The sequence below is a fragment of the Henckelia pumila genome, chromosome 4 (assembly GCF_033568475.1).
Source record: "Henckelia pumila isolate YLH828 chromosome 4, ASM3356847v2, whole genome shotgun sequence".
Classification (NCBI taxonomy): domain Eukaryota; kingdom Viridiplantae; phylum Streptophyta; class Magnoliopsida; order Lamiales; family Gesneriaceae; genus Henckelia; species Henckelia pumila.
This window is the reverse complement of record NC_133123.1, coordinates 94,617,152-94,633,198: the sequence shown is the minus strand read 5'-3', so window position 1 is coordinate 94,633,198 and position 16,047 is coordinate 94,617,152. Positions and strand designations below refer to the sequence as shown.

Here is a 16,047-nt window from a genome sequence, read left to right as displayed (position 1 = left end):
AATACAAACAATTGGTATATGATGAGTTCTCAAGAAAGAATGGTTTTAGCTACAAGATTTTTGCCTCGCTTGGAAACATGGATGAAAATAACGAACCCCTTCAAGATATAAAGAAGTTTGCATTTCGATCAAACGTGAAACCTGCATGGAAATCACATCAATAAATTTTCAAATATTCAACCCGAATGTCATCATTCCAAGCTGATAAGAAAAGCTATGGTGGTGCTGTAACAAGAAATACTCACAGCTCTTCGAAATGCAAACATCTCCTCTTGACCAGATAGAAGTGAAATGATTCCGGAGGGCGCACCCCCCGAACTCACACCACCTTTTGCCAAAACATCTCGCCGAAGCTTAGAGCCTTCTGTTTCTGTTTCAAACTGAAAGCTGGAAAAGGAAAATACCGATAATCAAAATTTACCTCTTAGTAAATCAGATATTTGTATACAACAGTAGGGATAACTGTGGAAACTAAATGAAAGGTCCCATATAAATTGTAGGCTGCACGAAAAGTTACATTATATTCGCTAGTGATATGGTTCCTGAAAAGTTTCATACTGTTCAACACTCGAAAGAGTTGTAAGTTAAGCAGTTATTGGGTAGAGAAAAGTGCCCTAAGCGATAAAAGAAATGGCACTTAGGTTGCTACATATTGGCAAGCGATCTACACAAATCATTTGAGGCTAAGCTGAAGTTTGAACTTGATGTCAGGATAAAGTTCAACAACTTAATTGTTCTTAACGTACAACCATTAGGTCCTTAAAAAAAACATACACCATTAGGTAACTGAGATACTAGCCTCTCTATGTCGAACAACGATCCTTCCTCGGTTCCCTGAAACAATTCTTCGATTGACGTGGCAACAGAACAGTAGAGGCAGCAATGGTGATTGTACAATTCATCAACAAGGGTGATAAATCTCCGAGCCTGCCAAAGAAAAGAAATAGCTCATAACAGAAACCAAGTAATAAGAAACGATCAACTGACTGGAAGAATCATACAAGATATTAACACAAAAGACGCAATAAATATAGCAAGCATCATCAGAAGAAAACCTCTAAATGTTACTAGCAATGATATTATCAAGCAAGACAAGAAGATAATGGATCAGGTAAAACAGAAGGAAAGCTGTGGAATCTCAGAACACATCTATTCTTTCTACTGTAATGCATTGTTAAATTTCATTATGGCACAATTTTTTTCATTAGAGTGCAAAATATGATGGGTAATTAGGGAAGTTACAGGAAAAAGAGAGTAATGAAGGAAGTAAATATATTTGGATGTAATTGTGGTATTAAGTGTCATTAATCATCTAAATTCATTCTAAAGAGAATCAACAATGAGAAAAGAATTATATATCAAACATGTCGAGTAGTTAGGATTTGATAGGATTTAATTTTAAATAGGATTTTATGTTATTGGTATTATAGGATATTTCCCAGATTTGTTGAGATTTGATTTTGTTCCTTTGATCTATGTAAAGTGTACCAATCAATAACTTTATTATCAAGAAATAAGTTCTCCTTCCGTGTCTGTCATTATATTCCGCATGATATCAGAGAGCCAGGGATCGACCATGAATTTAAAGCAGCTATGGTCGATGCCGGTTCAAGTGGTGACTGGTGACAATGGTGCAGCCCAGTCAAGTGTCGCTTCCTCAGATTATTCCCTTCAAATAACGATCCACAAATTGAATGGGATGAATTACTTGGAGTGGGCACAATCGGTCCGACTAATGATTGATAGTAAAGACAAACTAAGGTTTGTGACCGATGAAGTGAAAGCTCCGAATTCGACTAACTAAAAATACAAACAGTGGTGTTCCGAGAATTCGTTGGTCACGGCATGGTTAATCAATTATATGGAGCCAGAAATCGGCAAACCTTTCATGTTCGGACCCACGGCCCATGATGCTTGGGAGGCGGTCAAAGAAACTTACTCCGATTCCGAAAATTACTCCCAACTGTACGAGCTAAATACTCATTTATGGAAGATGAAACAAGGTAACAAGGATGTCACAACTTATTACAACGAGTTAATGGTTCTATGGCAGGAATCTCCTTGACGTCGATGAGTGGGAGAGTTGCTACTCAACACAAAACTGGACAGCACCAAGATGTTTGTCTTCCTTGCTGGGTCAAATAAGGAACTGGATGTGGTTCGAGGCTGTGTACCTGGCGAAAACCACTGCCCAGCCTTCGGGAAGAGTTTTCCGAGGTCAGTCGTGAGGAAAGTCGCTGCCAAGTGATGCTGAAACATGTTGTACCCACCATAGATTCTGAAGGTTCTGCCCTAGTGAGTCAAGAGATGGGATACGAGGGCAGACCATTCTGTGAGAAGTGCAAGAAACCGTGGAACACTATAGAAACGTGCTGGAGAATACATGGTAAACCAGCCCATCTTAAGAAAAATTTTGGCAACAACAGATCGATCACTGGTGGTCGTGTTCTTCAAGCAGGTCGTGAAGATTCTGGAACACCCTCATCCTCCTCAGATTCGCTTCCTTTCGCAAAAGATCAGTTAGAGCACTTGTTCAAATTACTTGACTCTTGCCATGACATATCCAATCCTTCGTGTTCCTTGGCCCAAACAGGTATTTATTCTTGTGCAAATATTTCAAAGACAATACTAATTTATATCAAAATCTTTTAAAATATATATAATATAATAAACTAAAGGAAGAGAAAAAAATTATCGAAGACAATATTTCTTTGTTATTTCTTCTTACTCTACATGCAAGTGATATGTCAACAAGAAATGGATCCATGAATTTGAAGGTATTGACATATTGGTAATTAATGTATTGCATTGATAATAAAATTAACTACTATTAAATTATCCACGTGCGAGCCACGTGCTTCTTGTTAGTTTAATAAAAATCAGAAACGGTTAAAGTAATTATATACAACATTGGGTGTAAATATGAACAAAACAAAACACAAACAAGGATATTTTTTGACGAGGTCCGGCCATAGATGCAATTTAAGGATGTTTGTTTGCTTAACAAAAGCTATCGATAGGATTAAATCAGCTTCAAATTGTAGAGAACCACAGAATGAACAATAGTACAATTCCAAAAAAAAGATACTAACTACAAAAAAATAATGATTTTAAGTGACAATAAAGAGTTCCAGCATCCATAGTTAGCTAAGTTCTATCAACCACCACTGAGATTAGAATGAGATACACATACAAAGATTCTTACTAGTGGATCTAGGTTTGTGACACTAACAAGATGTGGAGAACAATGTTACCTTATCTCGAATACGCATACTCATAACAGGAATGTCTGATATGAAGACTGTGTGATACGTTTTAGCAATGGCAATATAATCAGGTGCTCCTACCTGCAGGCATAAAATTGCATCCCCAAAAAAATAAACCAATGGCTAAATGGATGACAGTGTCATGCAAAATTGACATGTACTGAAAAACGACCATGAAAATATGGTTGATTGCAATGATAGAAGCTGGTCAACATTAAAAGATGTTAGATTTAGTACCCTTTTTTTTAATCAGAATTCAATTCAGTTGATTAAGATTAATCATGGATTCACTTTATTAATTCCGTTGTGAGCAAAGTCAAAGCAATCCGAAAGATATAACACTTTTTCGCTTTCATTTTAGGCATGCACATGACATGGATGTAGCAATATTTCATTGGTTGCATTGCCAGTGAGTCAAACTTCAATTAGCTATACTAGACTCTTCCCAAGTATAAAAAGTGAAATAACGCATTCACAGATGTGATGTAAAGAAAAAAAATTATAAAACCTGTCTAAAGAAAAGGACATACTGGACGACCACATAGAAATTCAAAACTGAAACGTGCCACCCCATTGCAGCTTTCGGGGACTTCCAAAGTTCTGATCACAGGTGAGAAGAAAGATCACAACTATAAGTCCCACGATCCCTAAAAGTTGGCTATTCTAAAGTTGAATTACCTTCCAAACATCACTGGAAGAGTTTGAGAAATGACCTTCCCTCCCAACCGTCCCGTGATCATGCTCCATGTTTGTTCGTACTCACTTTTTTTTATGCTATTCAGAGGCCAAAAGTAATGAGCCTGAAGATACATAAAATAAACGAATGAATTCTAGATTGAGGACAACACATTTTCAACATTTGACGTCCCTAGCACTGAACTTTTGAATGCTAGAGCATTGGAATGTGAAAAGGAAAAACTGAAAACAAAGGATACTAAAATGAATTGATTTTGACATGGACCGATAGGCATCAACAAGATTCATAGGATTTGGAAACTAAAGGCTAATAACCATGAAAAAATAATGAACAAGGCATAATAATTTATTCAATGCTTCAAAGATCATAAAATACAGCCTGATGTTTCAGAATATATAAAAACTTCTACAACTAAAAGATAAGATATCAATCTTATTTAAAATTAAAATAAAGAGATAAACCAAGCTACTATTCCTAACAATCTTATCAACAGAAACAATGTAGAATCAATAGAATTATCACGAGTAAAAAAGAGAGTTAGATGCAAACTGAAGAAGATAGGTCTATAGGCATTCTTGAAGCATTTAAAGGGCACATCCATTATGGACAACCACAAAGTAATGATCAAGTCCTAGCAACCAGCAAATGATAATGAGATGATAGCAAGTGCTGATTTCTCGTTCATTCAAGAATAAACTTCTTAACTTTCAATTCCTCCCTTATTGTGGTACATTAACGAATATCTGCTTTATGTGAAAAAGGTAGTAAGCTGTCAAACATTCAATATTTAATTATGAACAAGGGGGGAACAGATACAGATAGCAATCTAATATTCATGGATCAATTTTACGTATATGAATGCACCCATCAAAGTTTGCACCCTAAAAAGAAGTTATACACAAACTTTTAAGTTTCTTGCCTGATCAATTGATTTTTGTCCCATCTGACGTCTGTAATCAATATCACTTCCGATAACAACATTTTCACAATGCTCCTCCAATCTGGTCACAAATTCCATGAAGATATCTCTTTGCATGCCATCCTGAAAGAAAAGGAGGAATCGTGGATGATATGTATACAACCACTAGAGAGGGAATAATTCATCAACAGTGATGAAGAAAGAGATTTTTTCCTAAAAGATTTAACTTGACAAGAACCTGATTTAAATCCCTTGGTGCACGATTACTAGTCGCCACAAGAATGGTTCCTGTACTCAATAATCTACTTAAAACTCCAGATAAAGCCACAATAGCAAATACATCAACCGTCTACAATAGAAAACCAAGATATATTATGTTTTAGCTAAAGAAAAGAGGCCAATAACTTGGCAAAGAATAATCACAAGGAACAAGAATACACAAGAAAGAACAAGCAAACCATATGTGGTCGCCAATATTCATTATCATTTTGTTGAGAGCCAGGACTAGGAGACAGAAGCAAACTCATAAACATTCAGTAATCTTACTAGAAACAGACAGTTCAGCATATCATCAGGAGTCCTATTGACCATGCATCAGATATGAATTAAACATGTGTTTTTGCTCTGGTAACACAAGCAGTACATGCTAGCACAATTAACGGTTCTCACTATGAAGTTGAGATAGTGTAAGACAAAACTTACATCCAAATTATCAAATTCAATGCGGAACAAAAATTGTAGGATAATAAACTCTTGGCTTATCTTATTTAGTTGTATAAACACTAGCTATTTATTTGTATTTAAATATTTCTTTTCTACTCTCAACTTTCTCTTCACTAACTACATGTATCAGATGTACAGGACCTTCCATGACAAAATACGGCATGGCCTCACCATCCAAATCTTCCAAAACCGATTCTGAAACCACACCTCCAACCATGCCTATCAATCCAGCAGTTGTCGATGTCTCATCCATCCCGATCACTTGTCACAAATTACATGGCCAAAACTATTTACAGTGATCTCAATCTTTGATGATGTTTATATGTGGAAAAGGGAAAGAAAACTTCATCTCCGGCACTTTGACTCGTCCAGATTCGACAGAAAAGTTCTATATGGATGACATTGTTCTTACAGGTGATTATGTGAATGAAATAGCCCAAGTAAAACTCCTGCTCGCAAAGGAATTTGAGATGAAAGACCTCGGACATATGAAGTATTTTTTGGGAATGGAAGTGGCAAGATACTCCCTTGGCATATCAATTTGACAGAGAAAATATGCCCTTGACCTTTTTGAAAGAAACCAGTGTGTTGGGATGCAAGCCCGCGGATACACCAATGGACCCAAACATAGGATTGCCCTCCAGTTGACAAAGGAAGATATCAAAGGCTAGTGGGCAAACTTATATATCTGGCACATACACGACCATATATTGGGTTCACGGTAAGTGTAATCAGTCAATTCATGAACAGTTTACAGTCCAACCGAGGAACACATGGACTCTGCAAATCGGGTACTAAGATATCTAAAAAGGAACTCCTGGGAAAGGTCTGCTCTTCAGAAAATGGTCACCCCGAGAAATCAAAGTTTATGGTGATGCAGATTGGGCTGGTTCTTCTACTGACAGACGTTCCACATCAGGGTACCTGCTCGTAGTAGTGCTGAATGTGAATTTCGAGTCTTGGCCCATGGAATTTGTGAAGGAACGTAGATCAAAAGATTGCTATGCGAATTAAATGTGGAAGACGATTATCCAAGGAAACTCCTATGTGACAATCAAGGAGCCATTGGCATATCCAAGAACCCAGTTCATCATGATCGGAACAAAAATGTTGAGGTGGATGGTGGATCGACACTTAATCAGTGAGAAGATTGAAAGTGGGATTATCAACCTCAGCTACATCCCTACTCAGTTGCAAATTGCAGATATGCTAACAAAGGAGCTTTTCCGGTCGAATTTTGAAGAGTTGTGTTCCAAGCTTGGCATGATCAATTTACACGGTCCAGCTTGAGGAGTGTTGGATAATAAACTCTTAGCTTATCTTATTTAGTTGGACAAACACTTATCTATTGATTTGTATTTTAATTTTAAATTGCTAGAAGTAGATTGGTTTATTTTTCTGATTTGTTGAGATAGAGTTAGGATAGTTCTTTATAAATAATTTGTAGCGCATTACTTTGAACGACAAGTGAATACAAATTTATTTTCTTCTCTCAAATTTCTCTTCACAAACTACAAAAAATAATAAAATTAAAATAAGGGAAAAAAATCAAAAGTCAAACCTGTATTTCATCAAAACAGAGAACACTAGCTCCTCCTTGATTTCCGCGTCCATTAACAAGGAACTTATCAGCCACATCTGGAAGAATATTTTTCATCTTCATCTCCTGTCTATATCTTTCTTCTTCAACTAACCATTCTTTAATTTTTGTTTCAAATGGAAGATTAATAACCCATTGAGAAATGCTAGATTGAATAGATTTTTCTGTTTCTTGACTCTTCCATACTTTATGCATGAGGTCATGTACTTGAAGCATAGCCTGACATGACAAATTACACAGTTTTTTAAAAGTGGTTATATGTGGTTATATTGAAATGAAGATGTAATATTTTAAGATAAGTTTGATGTCTCTGAAAGGCCCATATTTACCCGAACATATTTCTTCACATTCATCACATAGTTTTGCTTATAAACTTGATCTTTATTCTCTTTCACCATGAAGCCGAAAATAATCAGGGAAATGGCATAACACACCCATACTGTGTTTTCTATATGCTAGTGTGTAAGTGCATTACAGAAAGTGCAAGCAAGCACTTGCCTCATGAAAGTGAAACCTTTTTCGATGTTGAACAATTCCTTCTGTGGCACCGTAAAACATATCCATGAGCATTGTCTTCCCTATGTAACGTACATTGATTTAGTTTCATAATGACAAGAGTGAGCAAACAAATCTCTATTTAAAAGAATGTACAAGAAGACGGAAGGACTAAAAAAGCATTATACTTCTTCAATAGTTGAGGATCGAGATAGAAGAAAGTCAAGAGATCCTTGAGCGAATTCAATTCAGAAAGAAAATGCATAACATGTATAAGGGCAATAGATGAAATTGAGAGAGATGCAGCGAACCACTTCCAACATTTCCAAATATATATAGTCCTTTTGGGGCGGGAGGAGCAGTGGGGCGCTGGCCAACCAATGAATCCAATCTCTTTTCTCTGTTCAGATAGGACACCCATTTCCCCACGCCAGGTTCAACATTATCAGGTTTCCTGCTGAGTCAACGCACATTTCATTATGACATGAACAAATGAGAGGAGCAGGCAAAGAAAGAGGCAATATATTCTTAAGAATTTAAACTATGACAAATTAGTACAAATGAATAGATACTGCAGCCTGGTCACCTATCCATGAAGCCACTCAATTCTAGTAAAATAATCATGAACACTTGATTTTTAACCTTGAATGTACAACAATGAAAAGTATAGATATATGGAACCTTTTAAATCAGATAATTTCACATTATCCCTGATCCAGAGCGTTCCGCGAGCATTAACCAAGTCCTGCTCAAGTATTTGAAATTTTTATTGACCCACAATGATTGAAGAATTTGATTGTAACTAGAGCCGAAACATCTAATGGGGATTTCTTGTTGTTGCCCTTAGTATAGATAAAGACAAACCTCACCTCTTGAGCTAGCTTTTGAGATGAGTTAGGTCCAAGTCAATTTCTAACATGGTATCAGAGCCCAGACCCTTCGTGTGTGTTGGACCGCCCATAATTGGGTTGCCTATAGGCTATAGTTAGATCACCCGTTAATATCTCCACGCTCCAGATGTTCATTTCTGGGAGTGTGGGATGTGTGTTGAAATATTGTCCCACCTTAATATAAACAAAGACAAACCTCACCTCTTGAGCTAGCTTTTGAGATGAGTTAGGTCCAAGTCTCATTTCTAACACTTGCCACAAGCAACAGAAAAGGGAGATTGTTATCTTGATAGGACCTACACCACACAAACCCAAAACCCGGATGATGAAATAGACTTCTGAAAATTAGTCTGGACAATGATTAAGTTTTTGCTCATTCAAATAATTCTTTTTTTCTCCTCTGTTTGACAAGATATCTCATCATATGCAAGTCTTAAGAAAATGAAAATAAAGGCATGCAAATTCATGACCATGTAAGATACATGTACGCTGGGAAACATGTAAGATTCTCAATCAACAAGTAGAACAATTTTTTACTGCAAAGATAATCCCTATGCATGTGAACTGTGACATGCAACGAGACAAGCAGCACACAATCACAACCGCATCATAAAAAAAATCGCCTCACCGTGACGTCCACATCTTGAAATAATTGCTACGCTTTTTCACAAATGTCATCGCACCTCCCTGTTGTTTCGCTTCCTCTATCAAAAGCTTCCGTCGAGTATTTTCCCGGTCCTCTTCCCATTTCGCAAGGTTTGCCTACGAAAAATGCAAGAACACAAAAGTAAGAAAGCATGGGCTACATGAATATAGGATTTATGTAATGCATCATCTAAGGCAATAGTCCCACATGAAATACTTCCATTTCTTTCTCGTATCGACTCAACCTCCCAAGCAAATTATCCAGTTCAAAAGCAACCTTTTCCTGGCAAGGATCGTGTTGCAACTTCCCTTGATCAACTAAACTCTTGTAATGAAAAAGCGGACCTGCAACAATTGTGTAAATGAAACGTAAGGATAATTCATACAAAAAATTCAGGGATTTGTGAAAGCGGATGGGAACAATTTTATTTGGTTCCAAGTCTGATATCTTTCGATATAGAATAGTAAATTTAAGAAAAAGAAAATCAGTCAAAGCATTTGAACACATGAGGTATTAAATTATACAGAGTCGATGATACCCATAAATCAATCAATCACTATAAGAAAAAACAGACACACGCACGCACGCACGCACGCACGCACTAACCAGGACGCTTGGAAAGAGAAGAGTGTGAGCGGTCACAAAAGAACCGAAGAAGACGAATAACACCAACTTCAGAAGGTCGATTGGTAACTAATAATGTTTTAGCGATGGGGAAAAGCATTGTCAGATTTTTATCTGCTAAAATTTTCATCCCCTTCCCTCTGAAAACGCTTGCTAAATTTCAAAACTCCAGCAGCAGATTCCGCATCAAACCGATCATATAAGCGATTATGCATGTTTTAGAGTTAAATGTGCTTGCTTGAGTTGACATCAGAGCCCACCTATCTTCGAATTGGTACCGTAGGGACAGTGAATCTGAGACGTTATAGTAACTTTTATCTACCCAAAATCAAAATTAAAACAATAATAATTTAATAAAGTTATCACTTCAACTTTACTTTTAACTGTTTTGTATGGATGAAGAACTTGCGCTAACCAGTCATGGACAGGAGTCAGCAACCAAGAAATGTGTGGTTAATATCGATATATTGTGAGAACTAAATGATCATATTTTATTGTCACACTATAAACAATTGATACTCAAATATCACTTATTAATATTATTTTTAATGCTTTGTATAAATTTTTATCCGAGAAAAAACACGAGCCAAAACTGTAGAAACACGTTTTGAAATCAAAGAATGCAAACTCATATTTTTTTCTGTGAAGGGTGAATACAAACTTAAGTTTGGGTTTCGATATCTAAAAACATATTTACCCAATAAATAACTACATTAATAATTAGAATAACAATGATTGTATGAATAAATAACAAGGACATGCCAAGGAGTGAGCACGAGAGCTTGCACGTTCAACAACTAAAACTTAAAAAGATTTCCTTTTTTTTTCTTTAAAAAAAAAAAAGGTATCCCGAAGGAAACCCCATTTCACATGAGTAATGCGGAGGTTAAATCGAGGGATGTGCACGAGCGACATAGATCAGAGGGAGTAAGCAATATGACCAACCCTCAGAGCATATCCCCATCAAGCGCAGATCCAATTCAACAATTTAAGAAGAAAAGACAGTCGATCAAATGTGTAAACTTCTTCCTAGAAAACAGCCCAACACGTTAGTGATATAAACTCGTGCATATTTTAAAACGTGAATTTGTATCCTCGATTGTGCATATTTTAAATATATGATTCTGAAGCTGATTTTGCAAGGGTACTCAGCTTCCAGTAAGTTGTTCTTGCAAGGCCAGAGGAATGGTCGGTCTCCATGATGTGCCGTCGGGGCTGTCCATGAGTGCTATGCCCACAGCTGCCAAGTCCTTTCGAATCACATCTGATTTTTCATATTCTTTATTTTTTCTGGCCTTGCTCCTCTCTTCCATCTTCTGCAAAACTTCATCTTCAGTCAACTTTGACCGCTTCAGAGCATAATTCCTCAGCTGCTGCAATGTCTGGAATATGTATAAAAGCTTACTAAAATCACATTCCTTTACACCAAAAATAAAGAAAATTATGAATCTAACAGCAAGGCATGAAGTTTGGAAACTGAGTGACACATTTATAGCTAAATGTGAAGCATCAAAATGAAAGTAACTGATCACTTTACGAAATCAAATCCAATAAATTTAAAGCAGTGGAAGCGGCTGAATAGTGAATATCAAAAGGTCACGAAACAGAATTCCAAGACGATTGAGAAAGATATTCCTATAGGTCTTGAATCTTAAGTAGACTGCATAGCGCATACAACCAATATTCACATTCACAGAACATAAAAGGCCGACAAGGAACTCATAAATCTGAGAGCAATGACTACTTGCAAGCATAACATTCAATTGTACACCTTACTCGCAGCCCGCAGGTACATATTTTTGAGAAAACCATGACTCGACATATGGTCCCTCTCACAGCTGCAAACAAGTACATTCTTCCCCTGCCCCCTCTGTGTGTGCACGTGCGTGCGTGCGTGCGTGCGTGCCAGAATGAGAGTTATTGTGGGTTACCTCAGAGTAGCTATCTGGCAAGAGCCCCAAAATAGTAAGAGCACTTCTAATTGTCTTTTCTAAAGCTGCAAGTGACTCTAGTCTTAACTCTTGTTTCTTTCCCTGCAGAAAGAAGCCTACAGGTTCACAACTATCCACTTCAAATTTTCAATCATGTACCCAAATGAACTTTGCCACAGTCAAAAGGAGCGAAAATTAATCCATACATGACAAAGCAGCTTTACCACTGAATGAGCTAGAAAACATGCGAGCCATATATACCATCTTACTATTCATGCCAATATTTTATTAAATATCAAGAGCCGGACATATTTGAACTCGAGGAGGTAAACGCATTGAGTAAAAACTGGAGCCTGTGAAACTGCATCGAAAATTAAAATTGCTTCCAGATTCCAATTAAGCACCTTACGAGTATGCAGAAGATCATTGATGGTTTTCAATGGTTCTGACATAGCAGCCAATGCTACAGGAGTGTGAAGATCATCAGACATTGATGTCAAACACTCATCATGGAATTTATTGATGCAAATTTTTGTTTCTGTTGGAATGGAGTCCTTCCAACCAGCTTGGTCATGCCGGGTTAGGACAATCTCACAATCATGCAATGTCTGCAGTCAGAACAAACTCATGGTTGAAAATCTCACACACAAAAAATTTGCGGTGTCATAGTAATAAATATCCAAGACAAGTAAAAGGTGGACTTTCTTCTCAATTGCATTAAGTATAAAACAAGTCGAAAGTGAATATTGGTAAAAGTTTCTAAAAGCTTCATGTTTTGCAAAAGTATAGGTTTAATTTCTTTGGAGTTTGGATAAAGCAACACGCTTTTCTATTTGCACGGAGAACCACCATATGTGAACTAGACATGCTCTGTCGCACTAGTTGCAACCTCGAGTTTCCAGACCTAATATTTCACAAATTTTTTAAGGCATGATGCACACCAAACTGTTTAAAGCATCAGAATGACCAGATCAGAAAACGACTTCAAAATAGCAGAAACCATACCAATTGCAGGAGCTAAAACTTGTAATTGGGAAAAGTAAAGAGCTGTCTGGGTACGCAAATGAAGAAAAAAATAGAATCTACATCAATCCTACTGTTGTATTGAGAACTATTCTGCACCTGATAAATATAAAAAACACGGTCAGAAGCACTTTCAAGCTGCATGTCAGAATAATTGATCGGGGAACGATAGTGAGTGCCCATTAAGAAAAGCCTTAAAGCCAGTGGATGATAAAGCTCTATGACCTGAAATTAAAACCAAAAAAAATCCAATTATCTACATTTCTTAAAGATGAATACTAGTAGTATGTGTGCCAGAGAATAAAAGGTTGGAACCATATTTTAATCCTTGTACCTGTCTGATAGTGAAAAAGTTCCCAAGAGACTTTGACATTTTCTCAGAGTCGATGGTCACAAATCCATTATGTATCCAATAGCTAATATTGCTTTGATGGCACGCAGCACGACTTTGTGCAATCTCATTCTCATGATGGGGAAAAATCAGATCCATTCCACCACCATGTATGTCAAAAGAATAGCCTAAGTAAGTAGCACTCATAGCACTGCACTCTATATGCCATCCAGGTCTTCCAGGACCCCATGGACTCTCCCAAAAAGGTTCACCCTCCTTTGCTGACTGCATAAAAAAGAAAATCATAATCTTGAAACCAGAGATAATCTAAAGGCTACAAATTTCTCCAATTACACTACACACAATGGCTGTATTCCCTATTATCAAGAGAACAAAATATGAAGCTCAAGGACTTTTAGAACTTTGCGGGGGTGTCTCCTAAATTGGAATGTCCAGAAAAGTTGTCCTCAATCACCCATATAAAGAATTGATAAAGCTGATAACTCAAGGGGCATAATTTAGAAACTGCTCTTATCAATGGACATGAACATCTCTTTTTCACAGAAATGAGAAGTTTAATTGTAATTCAATCACAAGAAGTTGTTTTTGTGTGGATGTAGAAATACATTTGAACTCTAAAGTTAAGGAATTACTTTCCATAAAGCAAAGTCAGCTGGGTTCTTCTTCCTTGAGTCTACCGCAACCCGTTCACCAGCCCTATTATCTTCCAACCTACGCCCTGATAATCGTCCATATTCGGGAAATTTGTCAACAGAAAAGTACACATCACCACCGATGGTATATGCACACCCATTCTTGAGTATCTGTAAGAAGAGAATGAAAACATGTTACGTCACCAAATAAAGCTCAATAAAATCCATCCACATTTCTTTGTCAGAAGACTAATAAGGAAAGCAGAAATTATTGTGACCATACTGCATTACATATACCATTATCATTGACCAGAACAGAAATGCCAACACAAATAAATATCAGTACAGCACCTGTTCAATCATGCCAATGATTTGCGACATGTGTTCAGAGACACGAGGTTCCACCGAAGGAGGAAGGCAGTTAAGAGACGTCATATCAAGATGAAATTCATCGCAGTACCGTCTGCTTAACTTGATAGGATCCTCACTCAATTCATTTGCTCTGATAATGATCTACAGAATTCGAAAATGCGGGCTCAGCTATCCTGTCATAAATATGTAAGAAGCAGTTGGTACTTCTGAACAAACAAATTTTGTTGTTTTCCCCCCAAAATGCTCCTAAAAGAGTAAACTTAGCAACTACTATAAAAAAATTTAAATTCACCACCATATTACCCTAAGAATAGTTTTTGCAAGAACATGAAATGTAAAAAAGGTATATAGGAACGAATAGTTTCATGACTCAATTTTCTAAGCACGCCAGAGCCCACCTTATCATCGACATCAGTGAAATTGCGGACATAGTTGATCTCATATCCCAAATACTTGAGGTATCTGCCTAATTTCGAAAGTAAGAACAAAAGTAAAAGATTAACACAATACCAAATATTGACAAATGCCCCCAACGATAAGAAGGAAGAGCAATGCAATAAGTACTTAAAAAATCATGAAGCGGACCCATTTTAACTTAGATTTGGAGTACATAAACTTTGTACTAAAGTAACTCATTTCATAGACAAACATCAATAAATAAATAATATTGACTTCAACTGTTTTCTATTTCTTTTTCAGTTTTTGACTGTCCCAACTCCTACAGATCCACCAGCAATCAATTCTCATAAGCAAAGGAAAATGTCCACGATATTGTCACAAATAGAAAATATATTTGACCTCTTCTAGGAACACCTTGCTTACAAGTTACATGTGAGATTTTATTCGTTCTCAGCAGATAGCAGAGATGAACCGGAGACTCGCCTCTCAAAGGGAATAATTTTCTCAAAATTGGTAATGTTTGGAAAAAAGCTTTAACTCTCCCAAAATAAAACCAATATAATGTCCCAAAAACTCAATTTGCTTTCAGTCTTTTTAGAGGGTGAAACTAAGATCGAAGGGGGATGAAACTAGTGTATTCCTCATGTGCGTGTGTGTCATTTATCCAAATAAAAATCTTAAATTTACACCAAACAGGCTATACGGAGAAAGAGAATGCCAGAAGAATGTATGTACCGGTAGAGAACGTCAAAAGCAACGTAAACACGAGCGTGGCCAATGTGACTGAGATCGTAAGCAGTGACGCCGCAGACATACATCCCAACTTTACCCTCAACTTTAGGCTTAAACAACTCATTCCGCTTGGTCATCGTATTGAACAGCCGCAGCTCCTTCATTAGCAAATCATCATCTTTCTTAGAATCAATTTTCCCACTACAAGTGGTCAATGAATGACGAGCGTTGCAGCAACTAATTGGGGGAGAAAAACGGAAGCGTGAGTGGATGGATTTTGATGCGAAGGCTCTGCGGTGTAGGAGTGGGAGGCGGAGGCGGAGGGGAAGCAAATATTTCAAGAGAGACGCCATTGGAGTGGCTAAACGTTATCCAGACTCATTTTGGGGAAACTGCTTCAATTTATTAAAAAAAAAAAAAAAAAAACAAATTTGACCCCAAACCCATTCCACACGAGTCAGAGGTCCTTTGGCTTATGCAAAGGATAAATCGAGGAATATGCACGAACGGCAGAGACCTTAAGGAGGAAGCACATGGCCCAATCCCTAGAGTATACCCCACAATATTTCAGCAGGGAATATGCTCCACACGAGGATCGAACCCGCAACGCTGAGAATTTTTTTTCACGTCACCTCAAGCCTTATCAACTTGTCTATGCCAGGGAAATTGCTTCAATGTGTCAGAATATACTTGGGACATGGGAAACTCAGCGTTCTTTTTATTTCATAGACCTCTTAATAAAATAC

The 16,047-nt window shown here is 37.1% G+C and overlaps 2 protein-coding genes across 9 annotated transcripts; both read right to left on the bottom strand.

The window, feature by feature from the left end:
* Window positions 1-6: 6 nt before the first annotated feature.
* LOC140867502 (uncharacterized) lies at window positions 7-9,990 on the bottom strand. Of its 3 annotated transcripts, none has more exons than XM_073272572.1 (14): window positions 9,843-9,990; window positions 9,444-9,580; window positions 9,219-9,352; window positions 8,012-8,157; window positions 7,704-7,783; window positions 7,167-7,424; window positions 5,121-5,231; window positions 4,883-5,005; window positions 3,945-4,066; window positions 3,797-3,866; window positions 3,255-3,347; window positions 800-927; window positions 246-387; window positions 7-141 (listed from the first exon to the last, which is right to left on the bottom strand). In XM_073272572.1, exons 1-14 carry the CDS (start codon window positions 9,988-9,990, stop codon window positions 46-48), a joined length of 1,788 nt encoding a protein of 595 aa, XP_073128673.1. In that variant the 3' UTR covers window positions 7-45. The 3 variants fall into 3 exon arrangements, with proteins under 3 accessions (XP_073128673.1, XP_073128674.1, XP_073128675.1); XM_073272573.1 differs by having other exon boundaries at window positions 8,012-8,154; XM_073272574.1 differs by lacking the exon at window positions 7-141 and having other exon boundaries at window positions 250-387; window positions 775-927.
* Window positions 9,991-10,998: 1,008 nt separating this feature from the next.
* Window positions 10,999-15,662, bottom strand: LOC140867503 (cysteine--tRNA ligase, chloroplastic/mitochondrial-like). Of its 6 annotated transcripts, none has more exons than XM_073272575.1 (9): window positions 15,305-15,662; window positions 14,569-14,632; window positions 14,150-14,311; window positions 13,799-13,969; window positions 13,149-13,430; window positions 12,914-13,039; window positions 12,196-12,399; window positions 11,792-11,893; window positions 10,999-11,242 (listed from the first exon to the last, which is right to left on the bottom strand). In XM_073272575.1, the coding sequence occupies exons 1-9, from the start codon at window positions 15,652-15,654 to the stop codon at window positions 11,009-11,011; spliced, it is 1,695 nt and encodes a 564-aa protein (XP_073128676.1). In that variant the 5' UTR covers window positions 15,655-15,662; the 3' UTR covers window positions 10,999-11,008. The 6 variants fall into 6 exon arrangements, with proteins under 6 accessions (XP_073128676.1, XP_073128677.1, XP_073128679.1 ...); XM_073272576.1 differs by having other exon boundaries at window positions 14,569-14,636; window positions 15,305-15,569; XM_073272578.1 differs by having other exon boundaries at window positions 14,150-14,343; window positions 15,305-15,380.
* Window positions 15,663-16,047: the final 385 nt, after the last annotated feature.

Excerpts from the sequence above, each read along its gene's own strand:
- LOC140867502 (XM_073272572.1), bottom strand. The coding sequence starts at position 9,990 with ATGAAAATTTTAGCAGATAAAAATCTGACAATGCTTTTCCCCATCGCT. Across the intron at positions 3,867-3,944 it reads CTTCCAGTGATGTTTGGAAG|AACTTTGGAAGTCCCCGAAA; the intron begins GTAATTCAACTT and ends ACCTGTGATCAG. Across the intron at positions 142-245 it reads TGTTTGCATTTCGAAGAGCT|GTTTCACGTTTGATCGAAAT; the intron begins GTGAGTATTTCT and ends ATTTCCATGCAG.
- LOC140867503 (XM_073272575.1), bottom strand. The coding sequence starts at position 15,654 with ATGGCGTCTCTCTTGAAATATTTGCTTCCCCTCCGCCTCCGCCTCCCA. Across the intron at positions 14,312-14,568 it reads TCACTGATGTCGATGATAAG|ATCATTATCAGAGCAAATGA; the intron begins GTGGGCTCTGGC and ends CGAATTCTGTAG. Across the intron at positions 13,431-13,798 it reads CTGACTTTGCTTTATGGAAA|TCAGCAAAGGAGGGTGAACC; the intron begins GTAATTCCTTAA and ends TTTTTTATGCAG.